Source organism: Trachemys scripta, chromosome 7, assembly GCF_013100865.1.
Source record: "Trachemys scripta elegans isolate TJP31775 chromosome 7, CAS_Tse_1.0, whole genome shotgun sequence".
NCBI lineage: Eukaryota > Metazoa > Chordata > Testudines > Emydidae > Trachemys > Trachemys scripta.
In genome coordinates this window covers 94,987,442-95,008,010 of record NC_048304.1, presented here as the reverse complement: position 1 = coordinate 95,008,010, position 20,569 = coordinate 94,987,442, and the positions used below count along the sequence as shown (strand labels likewise).

The 20,569-nt window shown below is 49.2% G+C and overlaps 1 protein-coding gene across 1 annotated transcript; it reads left to right on the top strand.

Moving 5' to 3' along the window:
- The first annotated feature begins 55 nt into the window (after positions 1 to 55).
- On the top strand, positions 56 to 20,134 carry LOC117881036 (cytochrome P450 26C1). Its single transcript, XM_034777845.1, has 6 exons — positions 56 to 3,890; positions 4,347 to 4,571; positions 5,004 to 5,279; positions 9,274 to 9,429; positions 14,800 to 15,441; positions 16,682 to 20,134. Exons 1-6 carry the CDS (start codon positions 3,687 to 3,689, stop codon positions 17,069 to 17,071), a joined length of 1,893 nt encoding a protein of 630 aa, XP_034633736.1. The 5' UTR covers positions 56 to 3,686; the 3' UTR covers positions 17,072 to 20,134.
- Positions 20,135 to 20,569: the final 435 nt, after the last annotated feature.

Genomic DNA, 20,569 nt, shown 5'->3' with positions numbered 1-20,569 from the left:
CCGAGTATCTGCCCTATGACCGCTTCAGCAACGCAGCAGCAAGAATTTCTGTTAGACCTTGGGATTTCACTTGGTGTGAAACTGGAGCTGAAATTCCCAGTCGGGCTCAGCGTGGCCTAGAGATCTCGCTCCCATCTGAGGTGCAGAGTCAGGAAAGTGCAGAGGCTCTCCTCCTGTTGGGTCAGTTCTCCTCCTAAAACCATTGTTAGATGTTTTCCAGGGAAGAATGGCGCAGTAATGACCAAAGAATGGGGCAGTACGAAGGGATTAGCTTTGAGAAGCGGGACCCGATGCGCTGTCGCTTCGGCTTTGCAGTGCAGCCTCTCCCGTGTCTTCCTTCCTTTCTGGTATCCTCTCCAGGCGCAAGTGGCTGCTACAGAAGGGGTTTGAGCCCAGGTTCCCCGTGAGAAGCGAGCAGGGCTTGGAGGCTCCTTCGCTCTTCCTGCGCTCCCCATTTGGACTGAGGGGCTCTACAAAAGAGCAGCTTTCCCCAGCAGATCCGCAAATGATTAACTCGGAAGGAACCGCTCAGCCCTTATAAAAATCCATGTTGAGGGGGTGGGTGGAATTTCAGCCTGAAAATGCCCGCAAGGAAAGGGAGCGGCTCAGGGGACTGCCTGGCAGGCGGGGTGCGAAAAGCGGGGGGATTTTATACCTTCGGGATCATTCAAATGTCTCGCATTGAAGGGGACTACAGACGTTTGAAACCAGAGTTAGGCTCTGGGGAGTTGCTGACCCAGCTCGGGCTCTGCAGGGTTTGTCTGGGGGACGCGCATTGCTTTGAAAATAGAGGGTGTGAGTGTGAATGGAGAACTGCCGGTTACCAGAATTGCCCTTTAAACAGCGTGTTTTCCACAGCCACCAGAACGGGTTTGTGTTGCGCCCTTCTGTAGCTCGCGTTACACCCCGGCCGGTGTGCCTTATTCGGCCCCTTTGTAAATGCAGACCTGCCCTGTAAGAGTTGCGGACCTAGACTGACCGGCGTCATTTTCCCACAGAACCCCTTCTCCTACATAGTAAGGCTCTGCGAACCGCCCAGAGCCTCTTTGCTCCTGGGTCACAGGGGCAATACATGGAGTGAGCTGGACCTCCAGCAAACAGGATTAATCAGGCCTGGAGCAAAGGAAAGCGGAGACAATTCTCCAGAGGGGCCTCTAGATTGCAGGGAAGGGAGCGCCACTGAACCTTGGCATCTAAACAAACAACAGGTGTCTCCTGTATGCTGCCGCGCCAAAGGATGCAACTGGAGCTGTGTTAGCAAGCGGAGATGGGGTGCAGGGCTACTTCGAGAAAAGGCTGCATCAAGCTCCCAGAGACCAGAGCCTTGGGAAGTACATGTGCTGTGCATACGTTATATAAAGATGCTGTTCTGACCTAAGGAGGGAGAGTTTTCGTTTGGACCAGCAGGGTAAGAATAACTAGAACCCAGAGACATGTGTTCCCATTGACGCCAATAGGACAACTCCGATTGACTTCCGATGGGAGCAGGAGCCGACCCCGCATTGAGCCAGCAAGGCTTTCCAGAGGAGACAGTTCCGGGAAAGCCCAAGCTTTCCTGCTGCGCAGCGATTTGCTTTGCGGTAATACCGCTCATGAGAAGGACTTAGCGGAGAAACTGGCTCGGATCCGAGGCACTGGCCCGTTATTAGCCCGATCCCATACTTCTCACGCAGGCAAAACTCTCAATGACATCAGGGAGAGCTTTGCCTACGTGCGGAATATGGCAAGAGAGTGTGTCATACTCGGCCCGCCGTTAAAATGCCTGCAGCCGCTTTTAGTGCGGGAACGTGTTGGTTCGGATTTAGAGCGTTACCCTGCGCTGTGTTTGCTGCACAAGGCATTAGGCTCCCTGCTCTTAATGGTCCTTTCATGGGAGTGTAGCTGCACTGTAATGACTTGCTGAGCCGTGAGTCATAGAGGAAGCTACAGGTAATGTTAGCTGCGAGCCCGGAACCCAAGCGGCTGTCTACCTGCTGTTCACTGGGAACCCTTTCCCCGGCTCGTGCCAACACACACAGGGATCCGGCCCTTAGCGTTCCATTAGCAGAACTCCCATGTGTCTGCAGCTTCCTCCCCGGGTGTGTTCGTGCCCTGCTCGGGCTGGGCGGGAGCGGGGCTGGCCGGCGCTCCTTGGGGTGGGGAAACCAAGTGTGCAAGCCTCAAGCATCTGTTTGCCAGCGCTGCTTTCTAGTGTAAAACACCTTCCGCCTACACATGGGGGGCCTGGATTAACTGCAAACGAGCAAAGGGCGGGTGTGGGGGACGGGACTCAGGGAGAGCCCTGGAGAGGAAAGGAGAGCTGGAGAGCAGCGTTCCCTTTGAAACACTATTAAAATAACGGATCACTTCACGTCGATCGGGCTGAGACTTTTGTCCCATCTTGAGTAGCATCAAAATCAACGAATGGCATGGAGCATGGGGGGTTCAGTGGAGTCAGCGGTGGAGAAGAGGCTCTGGGGGAAACGCGAGGGGCTCCCAGGCTGCTGTGCTCTGCCCCGCTGGACTCCGAGGGGCATGCAGGCTTGCTGTGGTGAGGATGAGAATGTGAGTGACACTGTGGATTGGCTGTCATTGGTTACCTGGTTCCCAGCCCTCCAGCTGCAGGGATCTGTCACAGCAGCTCTCCCCCCCCTCTTCTGCTCCCCACACTCTTTCAATCAATACCCTCACTTCTCACGGGCTCCAATCATTGCACTTTGTCACGCTCTTTAAGTACACAGCAAAGACGTCATCTCTGAACGTGGATCGGATAGTAGGCACCCAATATCTATATAAAACTGCTCAAGGCAGAGAATAGTTAAAAGGGGACAGAGACGGCGAGAGGAAGGGGGCAGAGGAACTGGGCTGCAGACTTTTCCTGCGGACCATTCGCCTTTATGATCGCCACCAAAGTTATGGGAAGCCGTGAGTACCCAGCTTCTCTCTCTTTCGCCCCGCAGGGTCTTTGACAGATGTAGCCTTGCTGGTGCCGCTGCGGCAGAGGCGCAGCTTTCCCTTGGGGGATAAAGTTAGAAAGGCATCAGGATGCTGGCTGCAGCACCTGGAAGTGCTGGCTGCTCCAAGCTAGGGGAGTCGCCAGCAACCGCCTAGTAAGCCAGGAAGTTTCTCCAGCGGAACCCAGGGTGGCTGCGCTCAGCCTCCTGAAGCTCTGATTTCTAGCAAACCTGGGACTCGTGGGGGAGGAAGTGAGACGCACACCTTAGTTTAGAGGAGACTCCCTTGCTATATAGTGTCTTTGTTGGATTAGCGGATCCGCCTTTGCTAGGAGAAAATGAAATATCATCCCGCAAACGTTAGTGTGTTGAAGTGCGGTTCGTTTTGCGGGCAGAGCAGTTTTTCACCCCGGGCAGTAAATCTATCGCACCCCAGCTGCTGATTTTTTTACTCTGAATAACTCCTCTCTGCCAAGTGGCCGCTTTCACCTTCCACTCACCCGCTCTAGGGCACTTAGCCCAGGCGGCATCCGAGAGGGGCAGGGACAGAGCGTGGGCACCTTTCTCCAACCCCTGAACAGCTCCCAAGCCACGCGCGCTGTAGAGGGGCTTTTCCAGACGATGTGAAATCGAGGGCTTGCCTGTCTTGTTCCTTCCCTCCCGACAGCCTAGTCCCCCGCTCCCCCAGCCCGCTGCAGAGGTGACAAGCGACAAAGGGCATCCGGCTGCAGCAGCCGCGGCTGGGAGCCGAAGATGTTGCTGGCGGGGATCAGCATGTTGTCCTGGCTCGAAGCTGCGCTCACTGCCTTGCTGGCCCTGGGGCTCCTCCTCACCCTGTCCCGGCACTTGTGGACTCTCAGGTGGACTCTGAGCAGGGACCGGGGCAGCGCTCTGCCCCTCCCCAAAGGCTCCATGGGGTGGCCGTTCTTCGGGGAGACCCTGCACTGGCTTGTCCAGGTAAAGTACAAACGAGAGCACGTGTCCCCCTGCGGCGGGGGCTGTGGGCAGTCTCCGGGCTGGTGACTGCTGGGGGGGGGGGGGGGGGGGGGGAATGGCCTGCCGGGTGGCTCACCACCCCCTCCCTTCCGACCTCTACCCCCCTGGGATCAGGCTGCTCCTGGGACGCCCAGAACTAACTGAAACGTGAGGAAGGGATTTAAATGCTTTTCATTCCTGAGCCACGTGGGTCCCTGAGCTGGGCTCCCTCCTCCCCGCAGGTTTCGCGACGGAGGGCGCCAGGCTCCGCGCAGCTAGCTCCCCTCTTGTTCCCGAGGAGCCGCGGGCGTGTATGGGGCGAGGGGCTCCGCAGCCAGCAAATCTGAGCGCGGCCGGGTCTGTCCCTGGGGTCGGGCTGGCGGGATCCAAGCCTTGCCCCGATGGTGGCTCTCCGCTTGACCTGTCGGCTGGTTGCAGGGCTCTAGCTTCCACAGCTCCCGCCGGGAGAAGTACGGCCACGTGTTCAAGACCCACCTGCTGGGCAAGCCTGTCATCCGAGTGACTGGGGCCGAGAACATCCGCAAGATCCTGCTGGGGGAGCACAGCCTGGTCAGCACCCAGTGGCCCCAGAGCACCCAGATCATCCTGGGCTCCAACACCCTGCTCAACTCCATCGGCGAGCTGCACCGCCAGCGGAGGAAGGTGCGCTCCGCAGCGACCGTGCTCGGGGAGGGGAGGTGGCCATGGACCCAGGGCCAGGGCAAGGACCGGCACAGCGCGGCTCACTCGCGCGTGGCCGGGGAATTCTGACCCGGGAGGGCGGTGTTTGGAGCAGGGTGTAAAACTCCTCTGTAGTTGTGGGAGAGGGCCAGGCAGTGAGGGGCTGTGTGAACGGGGCGGAGGCCGAGGGTCCAGGGAAGGCGGTTGTAATTCACCCCTCTGCAGCCTGCGAAGCCCACGCTGCTTAGTGGCCAGGCTGTCATCACTGAGCCGGCAGCTCCGTCCAGCAGGAATCCAATTGGCGACGGCTGCCAAGCGGGTAGCCCCAGTTCCCCTGACTGCGCAGCTGCAGGTTGGAGACAGCGCCACTAGCCTTTTCTCTCTCCCTAACTCTCTTCCCTCCCCTCTCCCTAGATCCTGGCTAGAGTCTTCAGCCGTGCTGCCCTGGAGAGCTATCTCCCTGGGATCCAGAAGGTCGTGAGCTGGGAGCTGCGGGGCTGGTGCAGGGAGCCTGGCTCCGTAGCGGTTTATTCCTCCGCTAAAACTCTGACTTTCCGCGTTGCAGCTCGGGTTCTGCTGGGCCTCAGCCTGGAAGAAAAGCAGTTTAAGGACCTGGCCAAAACCTTTGAGCAACTGGTGGAGAACCTGTTCTCCTTGCCCCTGAACATCCCTTTCAGTGGGCTGCGCAAGGTACTGTTGCCGGGTTACCTTTCCGACTCGCACCGCTTTGCTTCCCTCTGCTCTGCCTTTTTGCAACTTACCGAGTATAGGCTGCATTGCTTAAAAAAAATGTCCAGGATGTAGCCAAAAAAGCCGAGGTTGGTCTCCGGGACCAGCGCTGGAAGTTAAAGAGAATTGTAAATAATACAGAGCCACGAAAGCCCAGCACGCACTGTTACCCTGTCCTATAAAGGTCCATGCATGTGTTCTAGCTTTCGTAATGCAAGGTGGAGGGCTACTGCCATTTTAAAATACAGTGAATCGCCTTTTTCCCGTCCCCTCAGGAATTCCCTCTTTGGATATCTTACCCCTGACATGTCCCTGAGTGGGTAACGAGTCACGTTTTAAACAGGTTTCATTGCTGTATTAGTTGCAGTGATCAGTTAGGTTTTGCCCCATTTCTTTTGAACTGGTTTCTTATAAAGTGTCGGATTGTTCTCTTATTACAGATTGTTCTCTAATTACTCCTCGTCGTAGCCATTTCTTTTTCTTTTTTTTTCCTGTATATTTGCTTCCAACACCTTTCTGCGTTGTTGGCGTCAATGTATTATATAATGTTTGATTGCTAAGCATGTTACATCTGGAGTTTTCCCTGGAGTAAATTTCAGTTCTGTGATGCTATATTCTCAGAAGGATAGTGACCGGTCCAATTCCTTTCCACAGATTATTGGTTTTGCTATTATCATGGTACATCACCAGCACACGAGTTTTCCGCACCTGTGGGCTGGTTCAGAGAATGCCACTTCCTTTGGCTGAGATAGTCCTTGCTAACATCTATTTATTACCTGAATAGTATATAATCTGTTTACCTGTTTGTGCTGTAGTTCTGTGGGTTTTGAGGTGGGAGAGGGCTAAAAAGGGATTAATAGATTCTAATGAAAGACTGGACCATTGTGATCTTCTACTCTTGTATAGCACAGGCCATAGAACTTCCTCCAAAATAATACCCTGAGCAGATCTTTTAGAAAAACATCCTATCTTGATTTAAAAGTGTCCAGTGATAGAAAATCCACCAGGACCCTTGGTAAATTGTTTCGGGGCTAATCACTCTCACCACTTGTATAATCCAGCTTCCACTGGATTGTGTTATACCTTTCTCTGAAGAGCCCATTATTAAATATTTGTTCCCCATGTAGGAGCTTACAAACAGTAATCAAGTCACCCCTTCACCTTCTCTTTGTTAAGCTAAATAGATGGAGTTTCTTGAGTCTATCACTATAGGGAGCTCCATCTATATATTTGATTATATTGAATGATCTCTTGGGTGTGTGCATTACACACAATTTTGTGTGTAATTTCCTAGGAGTTTGAAAAAAATGGGGAAAAAAAGAACTTCTGTCATGTGGCATCATATTGACATTCACATGGGTCATCAACAGGGTTGGAACCTTTAGATCCACCCAACAGACCTCTGCCACTTGAGCTAACAGAATAACTGATCATTCTCTATGTAGACTAGCACTAGAGGAGCATGAGATGCTCACTTTGCCAGTGGGTTTCAGAGATATTTGCTGACAGCAAAGGAATGGTGAGATTCAGGAATCTTGGGTTCAATTTTAGGCACTGGAGGGGAGTGTGCTTTAGTGGGCACAGACTCCTCTGCCTCGTCCCTCCCCCCCCACCACCGCAAGCTTTATCCTTTCTGCCCTATCCCCTTCTACTCCCAATCTCCCCTCCATTCCCAATCTCCTTGCCCAGCCAGTCCCAGTTCGCCCAGGCCCTGTGGCTCCTTACCCCTAGTGTCCTTGCCCAGTGCCCAGCCAGTCCCATTTCCCCTGACTCCTGGTCCAGTCTTCTTCTCTCCCTCCCCTCCCCAGACTCTTTGTCCCTATCTGTTTGTTCAGCCAATCCCAGTTTTTCCCCAGCACCCTGATTCCTTCTCAGATCTGTCTTTCTTCTCCTCATGTCCTTCCCCACATTCCATTGGTTCCCATTTTCCCTGTCCAGCTAGTCACAGTCTCCTCTAAGGTCACATTAGATCTGCTGGTTCCTACTGGCCTTAAAATCTATGAACCCTCCATCCCCCCTCCCACCCAGCTTCCAGTCCATTTTACCCCACCCAGCTGCCAGTCCTAGTCTCTTTGCCCAACTAGTCCCAGTCTCCCACCATCAGTCTCAACACCAAGTACCAGTTTATCCTCTCCTCTTTTCCCCCGGGGACAGCCTTCAGTCTCAGTCCTGTGTCTTTTCTTCACAGCCTCCTTCTAATCTACTCCCCCATCTGGCTTTTGTCCCCTCTGCATTCAAATCAGGCTGCTTCCTCTTATATGCTATCTTGATGCCAGCAGGGGGAGAGGGCATGAAGAGCACAGGAGAGATAGTTCTTGTGCTTTCAGTTGCAGTACCTGACTCTGGCATGGCCTGCAGCAGCCCAGAGTTACAATTTCAGTTGAAGTCATCTCAGCTCCCTGCAGAACCCAAGCTGGAGCATGCCCAGGGCATATAGAATTTCCAGATGTTTTAGCTGAGAATATCTAGCAAGATTCAAATGCTTACGTCTTGTCCAAATTTGGCGGAATTTTCACAGGGATGGCTCATCCGTGACATAAAGGCCACTCCCTGCCAAATTTATCATCACTGCACCAAATCCCTGTGGGAGCTAGGGACTCTTCAAGATCACCAAAATCTTTTCACATGGGCAAAACAACATATTTTTCACTAGTCTTGTTCATGGAAAAGGCTGAGCCATTTGGGCCAAAAATTGCTAAAATACTTCAGCCTGATGCAGACACCTGGCATGGAAAAATTTCATCCCAAACAGTTTAAGTGTGGCAAAGCTATATGCATAAAAACAGGGTCTTGTAATGGGAAGAGTTGAGCAACCTTGGCTGTAATACTTTGGTCTAATTTCGGTTGTTAGGTTAACTGTGCAGGTGCTGGGTGGTGTTGGTAGCCTGTGACCATGTTATTATGGAGTCATAGTGTTCAGTGCCTGAAGGGACCACCAGCTCATCTAATCTGACCTCCTGTATATAACTCTATTATAATATAATCCGAGCAAAATCTGTGCATGGATTTCTTTCAGGTTAGATTGCCCTGCCTCTGGGCTTCTGCAGTAGGGTGATCTCTAGTAGGAAGAGGCCCACACAAGACAGGCTTCTTGTTACAGAACCACACACCTTGCATTCCGAATGCATTTCCATGTCACCTAGTGACAGCTTCGGAGCGGACTCCTCCATATCCTATTAGATGTTTGTAGCATGGAGGGTTACTTTAATGGAAATGCAGCCTTCTGACAGACACATTTACACACAACCAGTTGGGTGTGATTATCACATATTGAGCTAACATACGCACCTGGAATAGTGAACCCCTTTGTCACTGCCTTTGAAAAGCCTCTGGAAGTTTCTGGAGACCAACATTAGATGGGGATTGGCTTGTTAAGTCATCCTCTCTTATCCAGGTACCAGAAAGCTCCCTTTGGACATGGCAGAAGCTGAGTTTGTTCATGGCAGTCATCAAGAGGGCACTGTGGCATCAGCACTCTAGCTTCACTGTTCCCCTTCTCCCCAAGTGTTCCTTTGGCAGTACTTCTCTTTACAGGGTGTCTTGGATTATCACAGGGAGAAATTACCCAATTCCCAATAGTCTAGCTGCCCAGTGCCAAGTAATGTCAACAAAGACAAACCCAGACCTGAAGAAGAGCTCTGTGTGGCTCTGAAGCTGGACTCTCTCACCAACAAAAATTGGTCCAATAAAAGATATTACCTCACCCACCTTGTATCTCTAGTATAGACAAATTAATTTGTCCTTCCTAGTCTTTTAATTGTGAGGTGTCAGATTGAAGCACCACTCAGAGCACAAAAGAAGCATGGATTTGAGGTATTGGTATTAGTTAGAATAAGAGCGATGGGATTCTTGGGGTCCTTGAGTGCCATTCATCCTGGGTAGGGTCTTTTTCTGGGTTTTTTCTTACAGTGCTTCACTGGACAGTCCCTGAACAATCATGTCTGACTCTTTGCAGGGGATCAAAGCCCGGGATATGTTACATGAGTACATGGAGAAAGCCATAATGGAAAAACTACAAAGAAAGAACTCAGAAGGTCATAGTGATGCTCTGGATTTCTTAATAAACAGTGCCAAGGAGCATGGCAAAGAATTCACCATGCAAGAGCTGAAGGTAAAGAGAATCTCCTTTGCTGTTTTGCTTCTAACTGTCTTTAAAGCAGTTTGATTGGGGGGCAACTGATATCTGCTAGCTTCTGCCTTTGTTTTACCCACTCTGGGAGAATCCATCATGAACAATAACAAAGCTTATAGTTAACCATCTTCCTCACCTTAAGTGCCCCTGGGCACTAAACATTGCTTGTCCACCTTGATGAAATAAGGGTCTGGAAAAAAACCCAAACGCCGTAGAAATGCAAGGATGTTGAAAGAGGGATTGGACACCCAACACTTAAGGTAGGTGTGTTGAGCAGAGAAAGGTGAGCTTTGTAGCATCTTACCAGTTGCCAAGCCTGAGCAGACAGCAGGTGAGGCGGACACTTAGGAAGAGTGTGCCAGACCTACAGACATCCTTTTCATGGTTAAATTGCTTTGCATTTGAACTGAGTTAGTATTTTAAAAGTAAATAAATGCCTCTTTTGCCCTCCTACCTTTATCCTCCTGGCTTTTCTTCCAGGCATCTGCCTGGTTTTACTAGAATACTGCTAGGTTGTCCAGATCCAATGGGACTTCTTGCGTATCCATGTATTCTCAATACACTTCAAAATACTATCTTTGACATAATAGACCCGATTGTGCATTCCTTGCACACTCCCACTCCCATTGTAGCGGAGTCTATGGATCAGGCCACTGTGTTCCAGGGGGCGGTAAACATAGATATCTTTGAAACAATATATCAAAATGACTCCTGAGATGGAATGATGGATTCTGGGTCATTCCCTAGGATCAGCTCGTTAATTATATTACTCAGAATGTGGATGTGCTCTATGGAATAGTGAACATGAGACAGCATGATTTAAGCCCAAATGTTATCGTTCTTACTCAGGAAAAGCTCCCAATTGAAAGCAATGGGAATTTTGCCTAAGAATTGAGGAAGTATTTGCCCTTGGTACTGAGTCAGTGCCTACCACGAGGCTATTCTGAGTGTCACTATTGATGTAAAATATAAAAATCTGAACTAGTGTTTATAAAGATCTGGGATAATTTTGAGCGTGTGCAGTAGCTGATTTAAGTATATTTATAATGCTGGGTTTTAAAATATCATATCGAGATATCAGTCCAAGATCAGCTTCTATCCCTATTGCCCTGGGCTTCCAAAAACAGGCATGTTTGGCTGCCATATTGCCAGAACTGCCAAAATACTGACAGCCTTCCAAGTCACCTTCTTTTCCGAGCATATATTTCAGGGCATAAGATACTGTTAACTTTTATGGTAAAAACGCTGCTGCTTAGCCTCCTCCGGGATGAAATTCTGGCTCAGTTGACTCCAAACGCCTATGAACTCCAGCAGGGTCAGGATTTCAGCCCGGATCTTTATTTCCTAGGAGCAGGGGACCAGTTTTTGTAAAGTTTCTGAATCTTTGCTTCTGAAAATCTGGAAGTGTGTGTACAGAATTGCATTGTCTCCACATGGAAACTCATCACCGCCTGCTGGCATCCCTCCTCATAACAGCGGTGTAAGTCATTATGCATTTCCTGCAATCCTTAGGCATTTAGTGTAGGCAGCGAAATGGACAGCGACAGAACATCCAGCTCCGTCAGTTTAGCTGATGCTACCGTGCAACAACATCATAGCAAATTAAGTAACAGAGACCTTATGCTACCGTTCCATTCCCAACAATGCTGCGTTGGCAGAAGGAACCATTCGGGGGTCTTTTCTGTCTCCGATCTTTCCCATTCCTGGCATCTTCTCACTTGAGTGCATCACAAAAAGGAGCACCGTTTGGCTCCAAGCCAGGGGGTAGGAGTCCTTGTGAGGCGGCAGCGTGGCCGAGTAGACACTGGACTGGTACGCAGGAGATGTGGGTTCTGTCACTTCCTGTTCACCTCTCTGTGGTTCACTTTCCCGGTATTTACAACGGGATAATGATCTCCTCATGAAGAGGTTTGGGTTGGTTTATTTGTTTGTGTTCAAATCCTATCCTATGTGGAACTCCATGAAGGGGAATCCAATCTGCAAATAGGGAACTGTAAGCTTCTGAGTAAAAGAGGGTGTTTGCCACGGGTTATGTAGCACAGCAGTTTGTGGGAGGAACCCCTGTACATTGTATAACTAGTTCACCGGGAGAATAATCTATTTTAGAGATTAATTAAAATGTCCCAAAAACCGATCTCCATGTTTAAGAAAATCTAAACTATCGGGCAAAAAGAATGCGCTAATTTGTAAATAATGCTCAACGATATTCTCTAGGAGCAGCGAGATGTGCTTAGAAGAGGTATAGGTGACATTAGTTAAAAGAGATGAACATAACTATCTTTGTGAAATTAAACACGGGTATCTGTAATGTAATATTTGTCAGATTATACACAGGCATCCCTAATGCATATTATGCAAAAATAATTATATGAGCAACTGGAGAGCCCCCACGGATAGAGCCAAGTTAGTCTGTGTGGCTCATCCCAGTCGAGATAACAGTGATGGGCAGGGAGTCAGCATGTGTTAGTATATTGATATGCACTTCTGTATGCTTAGAATTTAGAAACTTCCTACATCAGCTGCATTTAAAGAAACTTTCCTGCGGATTGTAAAATAATTTATGGTTACTGTCTAATGTGGCAGCGCCTTGTACTAAAATAAAATGACAGCGGAATATTAATCTAGTGGAATGATCTGTCTAGGTAAAGAAATCGTAGTGGCTTTACAGCACTGGATACAAATCTCTGAGAGACACGCCAAGCACGAGTGTACACTAATTTCCTGATTCGCTTTGTGTTTAAATACTTGTCAAAGAGCACTTTCCACCCCCGAGAGATGCTGGGAATTGTATTCGGGGAATGAATGCAGCATGTGCTTTACAAAATCAGGACTTGTAACAATCCAGGTTAAAAAGCCCACCGTTTTATCGAAACCACCAAAAAAATCCGAAAGCCAAAAGGGAAAAGAGCACATCTTTTATCATAGCGGCGTAGAGATCTCACAGAAGGCAGTGGGGGACTGGGCATCTTGCTTTCTGAGAATGCACTAACATAAATTAAACTATAAACCACTGCAGTAAAGTCACAATAAAGGTGAGATTTAAGTTTGAAGGAAACAGGATAATCCTGAGGCTGTTTCCATAATGAACCAGACTGAATAAGAGGCGAGGTGAGGTCTACAAGACACCCAATTGTACTGGCTATAAAAGAATAAATAAAATACTATGTAGATTAATAAAATATTCTAGTGTCAGGACGTTCTTTCCAGCCACATTAATACGTTGCGAGCGGCTTTATTTTAATCTTTTGTGCGGTGATACATTAGCATTGTAAAGACTAACAGTGAGGAACTCAGCATCACCCTGATTCAGCAGTGCCATCCGCTGCTATGCGGCGGATGTAGAAGGTGTTACACTTTACTACGCGGAGCTTTCCCTGTGGAACTTCGCATTGGGAGAAGCAAGATATTGTCGTCACTAGCACAAACGGTGTACTGTTCTCGGGAATGCCCAATTCCTGCTAATGTCTGCGGGAGCTATGTGCACAGATACAGGGGGAAAGCAGCCCCCGTTCTGCCAGCGTTATATACATCCTGCAGGTGTCCCGGAGAGCCAGCACACTGACAAATCTCCCTCCCCCGCCAAACCAAGGAAAACAAGCCCTAGCTAAGCTGCAGTGCCTCGGTCTGGTAGCAAAGGAAAATCCTTGCTATGGGACCCCTGCAATGCCCCGGCATAGCGGGATTGGCTCCGGGTACTTCAGGGCTTTAAGCGGAATGGCCTTGTGTGTGTGGCTTTCCCGCTCCCCTTAATAGGAAATCAGATCTTTTGGCGCTGCCAGGTATTCCCAGGCCAGATGTATATTTGTAAAAGGAAACAAACTCCGCGGGAATCCTGTAGCTCGGCCCCGCCGCTGGGCCGGTTCGTAGGGAGAAGAAACCTGCGCCAGGGTCACACTGAGTCCAGTCGGCTTCTCCACTAGGGCTTTTTCCGTGTCCCCCTGCAGTCCGCCAGCTCGCCGGTCTTTACACGGGAGCAGCGCCATAGAAGCTCTGCGGAAGCCTTGGGGTGGAGTCCTAGCCTCATTGAAGTCAGTGGGAGTTTTGCCAGGATTTCACCGATGTGTTTTGGATTCACCCCTTCCCTTCTTATAGGCTTTCATCTGGGGGGACGGGGGGGGGCTGTGGGATCATTCTGTGGCTTGGCTGTGTGCTGAGTTATCAGAGCCACACTGTGACCAACATGTATGTAAAGCATCGTATGGACATAGTACATGTATAACACTCGGGTCCGTTGTTTTCCTTTGCAACACACCTCAGGTTTTGGTTCTAGGAAGCAATTGGAATCATTGGATCCTTAGGCTTGTTTTTCACGCAGCACTAAATAGCATGGGAAGGGGGAGTGCAGGGGACAGTGTCTGGAGTTCTTCCGTGGTTGTCCCATGACTTGTTATAAAGGTCTAGTTTCTGCCAGATGCTGAACACCGTGTGGCAATCCAGCAAAGCCCTTAACTTGACGCACGTGAGTAGGAGAATCCCCTTAATGTTTAGCTCAGCACCTTGCAAAATCCAGCCCATGGCGGTTTAGTTCAGGTGGCGGCACATGTATGCACAGTGTGGGTGCACGGGAGAAAGGTTGATAGTCTCAGGGAATTTTGAACCATCGAAGATCATTGACAGGATTTTAGATGTTCCACTAATGTCATCGAGCAATAAGAAAGTTTGTTAATCTACAGACTCTGACATGCCCTTGTCTCTGGGGCAAGCGAAGATCCCGGGATTTGTCAAACATCTGTATCCCGGTAACTCTCTATTGGCTGCAGAGGTTCACATACATACATTATGATGGCACAGCAAGTTTCTTATTACTTTTACTCACTGTTGGCCTGAGTCCAGTTCTATTCATGTACATGTCTTCACATTGACTTCAGGGGGCGTTTGAACAAACGTTACCCGTTTTAGATGGTAGCATAGGAACCTAGGACTCCCGGACTAATATCCGCATCAGCAAAGTAGAAGACATGCCTATCTGGCGATGATTTCTTTAAGAGAGTGGAAGAATCTGTACATATCCAATGTAATGTCTGGCAGCCGGAGATCCAGATCTCTAAGGCTAAGTGTGAGGATAACCTTTGCTCACAAAATTCTCAGCCAGGTTCTTTCTCCTTTTCTTTCTCTTTTTACTGATAATGTCTGCAGGTTCGTAGGGAGGAGTGGAATAAACAATCCATTACGTAAGTGGTAGACGTGCAATATAATGCTCGGTTAGTGAGTTTCTAGACACTCAAATGATGGAAATGAAGACGGGCCACGTGGGGCTAGACAGCTCTGCTCAGAGGGAACAGGTGGGAGTATGATTTGAAGATTAAAACACAAATGCGTTTAAAACTGTCACATTTGATTATCTCGCAGGAGTCAGCGATTGAGCTGATATTTGCTGCTTTCTTCACCACTGCTAGTGCCAGCACTTCTCTGATTCTTCTGCTACTGAAACACCCCTCGGCGGTAGAAAAAATAAGACAGGAACTGGTGTCCCATGAATTGCATAGGCAGTGCCATTGCCTTTCGCCTGCAGTCTCCCAAAAGAACCACCCATATATTGAACCCTGCCAAGATACACCGATGGTCCAGGAGAAAGAAGGGAAGGACAGTGACTCTCAACAGCGTCTCCTCTCCACGCCAGAAGGGACGCCGAAGAATCAAAGTCAGCAACTTGATCTCAAGGCAGAAGGAGAGGCTGGGGGTGGTTTTATCCGGCGGCCTCCTCTCCTTAAGGAGCTCACGTTAACCAGAATGACACAAGAAACAATTAGTTTGAATACAAACGATCATTATTCAAACCACAGGCAAGAGGAAGCCGGCCAGCCGCCCAGCAGGTTCGAGGTGCCCACAGGGCCAGTGATTCCAGAGGCAGAGTGTCATTGTCAGCCTGAGATGAACTTGGATAAACTGAGCCGTCTGCGCTACTTGGACTGTGTGATTAAGGAGGTCCTTCGCGTGCTGCCGCCCGTTTCTGGAGGCTACAGGACTGCCCTGCAGACCTTTGAGCTGGATGTAAGTTATCTGTTCCGTTTTGCAATTGTTTAAAGACTCAGGTATGGCTTTGCGCCAAGCAGCTTTAGTTCATTATGTGTATCTGCATGTCTTATCAGACAGTTTTACACCATTGTCTTCTGCCTCTGTAGTGAGCTCTGGGTATTTCAAAGGGCTGATTTACTAATAATGGCAGCTGTGCGACTATTAAAACTTGTCTGTAGAACGAGTTTATCTTTAGCGTGTAACACTTGTTAAGATGTAAGATATGACATTTTGCCAACTGCAGGTGCACCTGAGTTAGTGCAAAATAAATTTGCACCGAATCTGTTTTTTTGCATTTTACCATTATAGAAAGCACAGAATACAGGGGAATGTTGCACACAGCTAACTGGCCACTTAAAACAGAACATGAAGCATCTAGAAATCAAATCATTGGTTATTTATTTTTAATTTATTTATATAGTGCACAAAAATGTATTGGCTGCTTCCCTGAAAATCAAATGATACTGATTTTACTAAATCAGCAAATACCGAAATGTGACAATATCACAGCGTGAATACATGAAATGACAACGAAACAGAGCAGTATCGAACCGCAAAATCACACGGCAGGCCCAGTTCTACAACTAATAGGAGAGTAAGTCTTGCTCAGGCACCGTAGCCCCAATGAACACAACAGGAGTGGGACTGCTTGTCTGAGTAGGAGCTGAAGGAACAGGCCCTGGATCCAGCTGGCGTCATCACACGTCCTGTTTGTGCCCTTGGGACTACAGGCGTGAGCGAGGCGAGCAGGGTTCTGCACGGAGGAAGAGCAATAAGTTATTTCCATTAACCCCAGTGTCCTACGGGGAGGGGGGGGGAAGCTTGTCTGAAGCTGCCGCATTAGACAGGGTGGTTAGTTAGCATCCAGTGTCCCCCAGAGGGAGGCACCCCGGCCCCGATCGAATGAAACATGCCACCCAACTTCCCCTCCTTCCCGGGGAAAGCCAGAGCCGGTTTCTAGCGGAGGGCCGTGGGAACCGGGTCCGGGGCTCTGGGCAGGGCGGAGTGTCGCCCTCTGGCGGCCGAACGGAACGGATTGCTGGTGGAGGGGAGGCCCGGATCGGGCAGATTCTAGGCGAGGCGGGTCCCAGGGCCCCAGTCCTTAGCAGGAGCGGCAGCAGCACAACCTCAGGGCTCCCTCTAGCAGCTCAGCAAGGCCAGGGCCCCCCAGCGCCGGTGCCAGCTAGCTGATGTTCCTCTCCCCGCTCCCCTGCAGGGCTACCAGATCCCCAAGGGCTGGAGCGTGATGTACAGCATCCGAGACACCCACGAGACCGCGGCCGTGTACCAGAGCCCCCCCGAGAGCTTCGACCCGGACCGGTTCGGCTCGGCCCGGCAGGAGGACGGCAAGGGGGCAGGACGCTTCCATTACATCCCCTTCGGCGGGGGGGTCAGGAGCTGCATCGGCCAGGAGCTGGCCAAGGCCATCCTCAAGCTGCTGGCCATCGAGCTGGTCAGCACGGCCCGCTGGGAGCTGGCCACCCCCAGCTTCCCCGAGATGCAGACGGTGCCCATCGTGCATCCCGTGGACGGGCTGCAGCTCTTCTTCCACCCCCTGCAGCCCGGCGGCTCCAGCACCCGCCGCCAGGTGTCCCGGGAGGCTTGAGCCTTCGCCGCGGCCTCTGGCGCTGGGGCGGGCTGCGGGCAGGGCGAGAGCGGACGCCGCCCGCAGCAGATCTCAGAAGGGCCGGCCGTGGGGGATAAGCACCAGGATTTGTACCGACCGGACACAGAAAGCTGGACACGAGCCCCTGGCCCCGTTTCCTTTTCGCAGTGCCCTGCAGCGGGGCTGGGATCCGGCTTCTGAGAGGGGGCCTAGCCCATCCATCCCCTCCTTCTCGGTGCCCTGCTGCTGCCCACCACGGCAACAGGAGAGGGGCTCCGGATGAAGCAGCAAATCCGGTGAGATCTCCTTTTCGTCCGCTTGCACATTAGAAAGGCTTGGTTTGTGCCATCCTCACTGAACCCGGGGTGGGGAAAACCAGGGCCCCGATGCACTCCGAGGGGTCCAAACCACCGAGAAAGAGTGCAAGATCCAAGTATGCAGTTTCCTTAAACTTCAAAGTGTTGGCAGACCTAGAGGTGTTGTCTGGGGGGAAGAAACCAACGGTTCTAGATTTTAAAACAGACTCTCCGGGGATTTAGATTCACCTGCTACCTCTCACCTGACTCTTGAAAGTTTAGGGGAACGCCCTATCCACTGAACAGCCTTCCAAGCCACACTGTTGTCCTGATCAGCCCTCCTGCCCCCTTCCTTCTGATCGCATAGAGAATAATGCAGAAAGGAGAGAAAAATAACTGTCTCTAGCACATTTTCATTACAGCGCCTGGCTAGAGATGGCCTGGAATTTCCTGTTCCACATGCAGAAGAGTTATGCCGTATGGGATACATGTATTTGTAAGGGGGGAGTGGGGTTTTTCACGTTGTGCCATAGCCTTTTAGATTTTTCCATGGATATTTAAAAAGAGAAAAATCTAAGGGGTCGCTGCAATCTGACAGGTCCAAACCTGTCAGATACATCCCAATTATCTGTAACTTTCTGATAACTCTCTAACTTCCCATAGATTAATGTAAAGAGTTTGTTTGTATTTCATCTCACTCCGACACTTTCCATGAGCGTCCAGATGATAAAGATGCATTCTGATAGTACTGTATATTAATATTGTACATTAACACTGTATCATAGTAAGGACTGTGCTGCTGTTATTAAGGATCCATCATTAAATCCCATTTTCAAAGTAAATGTGCCCTAGAGTTTAGTTGCAGGTTGAAACCTGCATGAGAGAATCAGATTTCAACAGGGAAGTGATCTTTTTAAAATAAACATTTAAAGAGCCAAGACATTTAACTATTTGATTCTGAAAAGTTCCTGATTTTAAAGACTGAAAACCATTTCTTGTGCATACAGTCTGGTCTCTCTTCCAGAATAATGATTTCAATATTTATAGTGATAGTCACATTACAGTAACTATCAGAGCAGCACTGAGCAACAAGACCACTTGTCATGCAGCATATGGTGTACAATGACTTAAATATGGATTCATGTGGAGTTAAGGTTGGGTGCTGACTGACCTGTTAGAGGGTCTCTGAATACTGTCTGCACTGCCATTTCCTGCTCTTCAATTCCAGTATTTTTCTTTTTCCCCTTGTAAAAGAATTTCTCACAGCTATTTTGTAATGGTAAAATGAAAGGTCTGTGATGCCATGAATGGAAATGGCAGTTACATTGGAGCGTTGAGAGTAGAGTTTAGGGTAATACTAAGTATTATTTGTGTAGATTAGTGAATACATTATTTCATTTTCACTTAGGGCATGATGGCAGCCCACTGGTGTCAATGGAAAGCCTTCCCTGGGCTTTGGCTAAGGTACAGCGTACATACTGTCTTTCTAAAAGGTGGGGGAAGCAAGGAAATGGAAACATCTGATAATTACTTTTCATACATGCTGATGAAAAATATGGCTACTCCTGCTCTAGGTCAAGCTCTTGTGTAATATTAAAATGTATCAGATCGCTGAGAGGTCGAACAGAACACCTACATCCCCAAACCTGTTATCCGTAGGATGAAGTTGCCCTTTGTGAAGGCTGACACATTGGTTCCTAGGATAATTTCTCCCACAACACTTCTGCCCTAAATAAACTTTCTTGTCCTTCTGCAATCTCCCAAAATGAGGAAAGTCAAAATATTTGAGCCCCCTTGCCTTAAATGGTAACCCACTGCCTGAAAACCAACCGGAATGATTTATTATTCTGTTAGCCGGAGTGTTAGCAGCCACCGCCCAGCTAACTTACCTGGATCAGTATTCCTAATTAAACATCAGAAAGTCGGGTAGCATAATTTCACTCCATGCAGCATCTCAGCTACCTAGAGCAGAAACATGGCTACCAAATGTGACAGGTCAAATCTGGAAAAGGTTGTACTGAAAGTCGGAGTTAAGTGTTGTTGGCAGGTTGACCCTTTAGTGAACCAGAAGCCTCTGCCCTCCTGACCTTGTCTTTAAGGTGAATCTTTGTGGTGAACGGAGGGGAAATCAGTAGGCGGTGGATACAAGTGTCAATGACTAACTTTAATTAGCACAACCACTGAACTGATCTATCCAAACGCTAGTGACGCTATTGTGATCCTCTTAAAGAAAAGTAGGCGAACCTTTGATCCACCTCCAGTTCCGTTTTATTTCGGTGGGACCTGGCCGCTCACCTAGGCAATAATCGGCTGGGGAGCCGACTGGCAAATGCAGCTCTGGAGCCTCCTCCCGCAGCTTGGATGAGAAGCAATCGTCGATTCTTCAGGACAAGCTCAAAAATTACCCTGAACACTAACACTGTAACCGCGTTGTTGAATAACGTAATGTGAATCTAGTAAAAAAAAAACAAGACTTGAAACTGATGTTGTTTTTCTAATAAACATGAGCATTTGCAAGTGAAGCATTTACTACTTGTAATCAAAGTTTGTTCCTATCAGGCTGTTAATTTCTTGACCCCCTTCCAAGATGTCTTTAATTATCCCTTTCACTCTTTACCATTTGATTCTGTTCGGACTGACGACTGTAGAATAGATGGCTGTGGCGATAATAAAGGTTTCCTGTGGTAATTATCGGTGCTCAGGCCACCGTATCTCGTTATTTGATGGACAGTGAACTTGGCGAAGTTGCTGGCAAGAGTTCATTCAGATGTCACGGTCCGTGTTGTAGGTCACAAGCAGGTCAGAGTATGGGAATGGGAAAGAACCCCGAGGTCATGCCACTGCTCCCAGCGCAATTCACTGAGGATACAGAGACACCAGAAAATGATCATCCCTATTAGGCAGAGAACTGCCTTGCCAGCTTTGGAGGGCTCAGAAGCCGCCAACGTAACCACTGGTTGGTTTATTTAGGTCAGAGGAGGGGTGGGGGAATGGGAACAAAGTGAGCCTTTTAAACAGAAAATAGGGAAATTTACCAGATTAAATTTAGGCTGAAATAATATAATATACAATTATATCACGTCTGAGCACAGCAAACAACCCGCATACACATGTTTACATTATATGCAGGCACGTGTACAATAATCACCGTATGCTTCAACCCTTTACCGAGAAATGTTTTTAAGGAACTAGGAGTTCACCA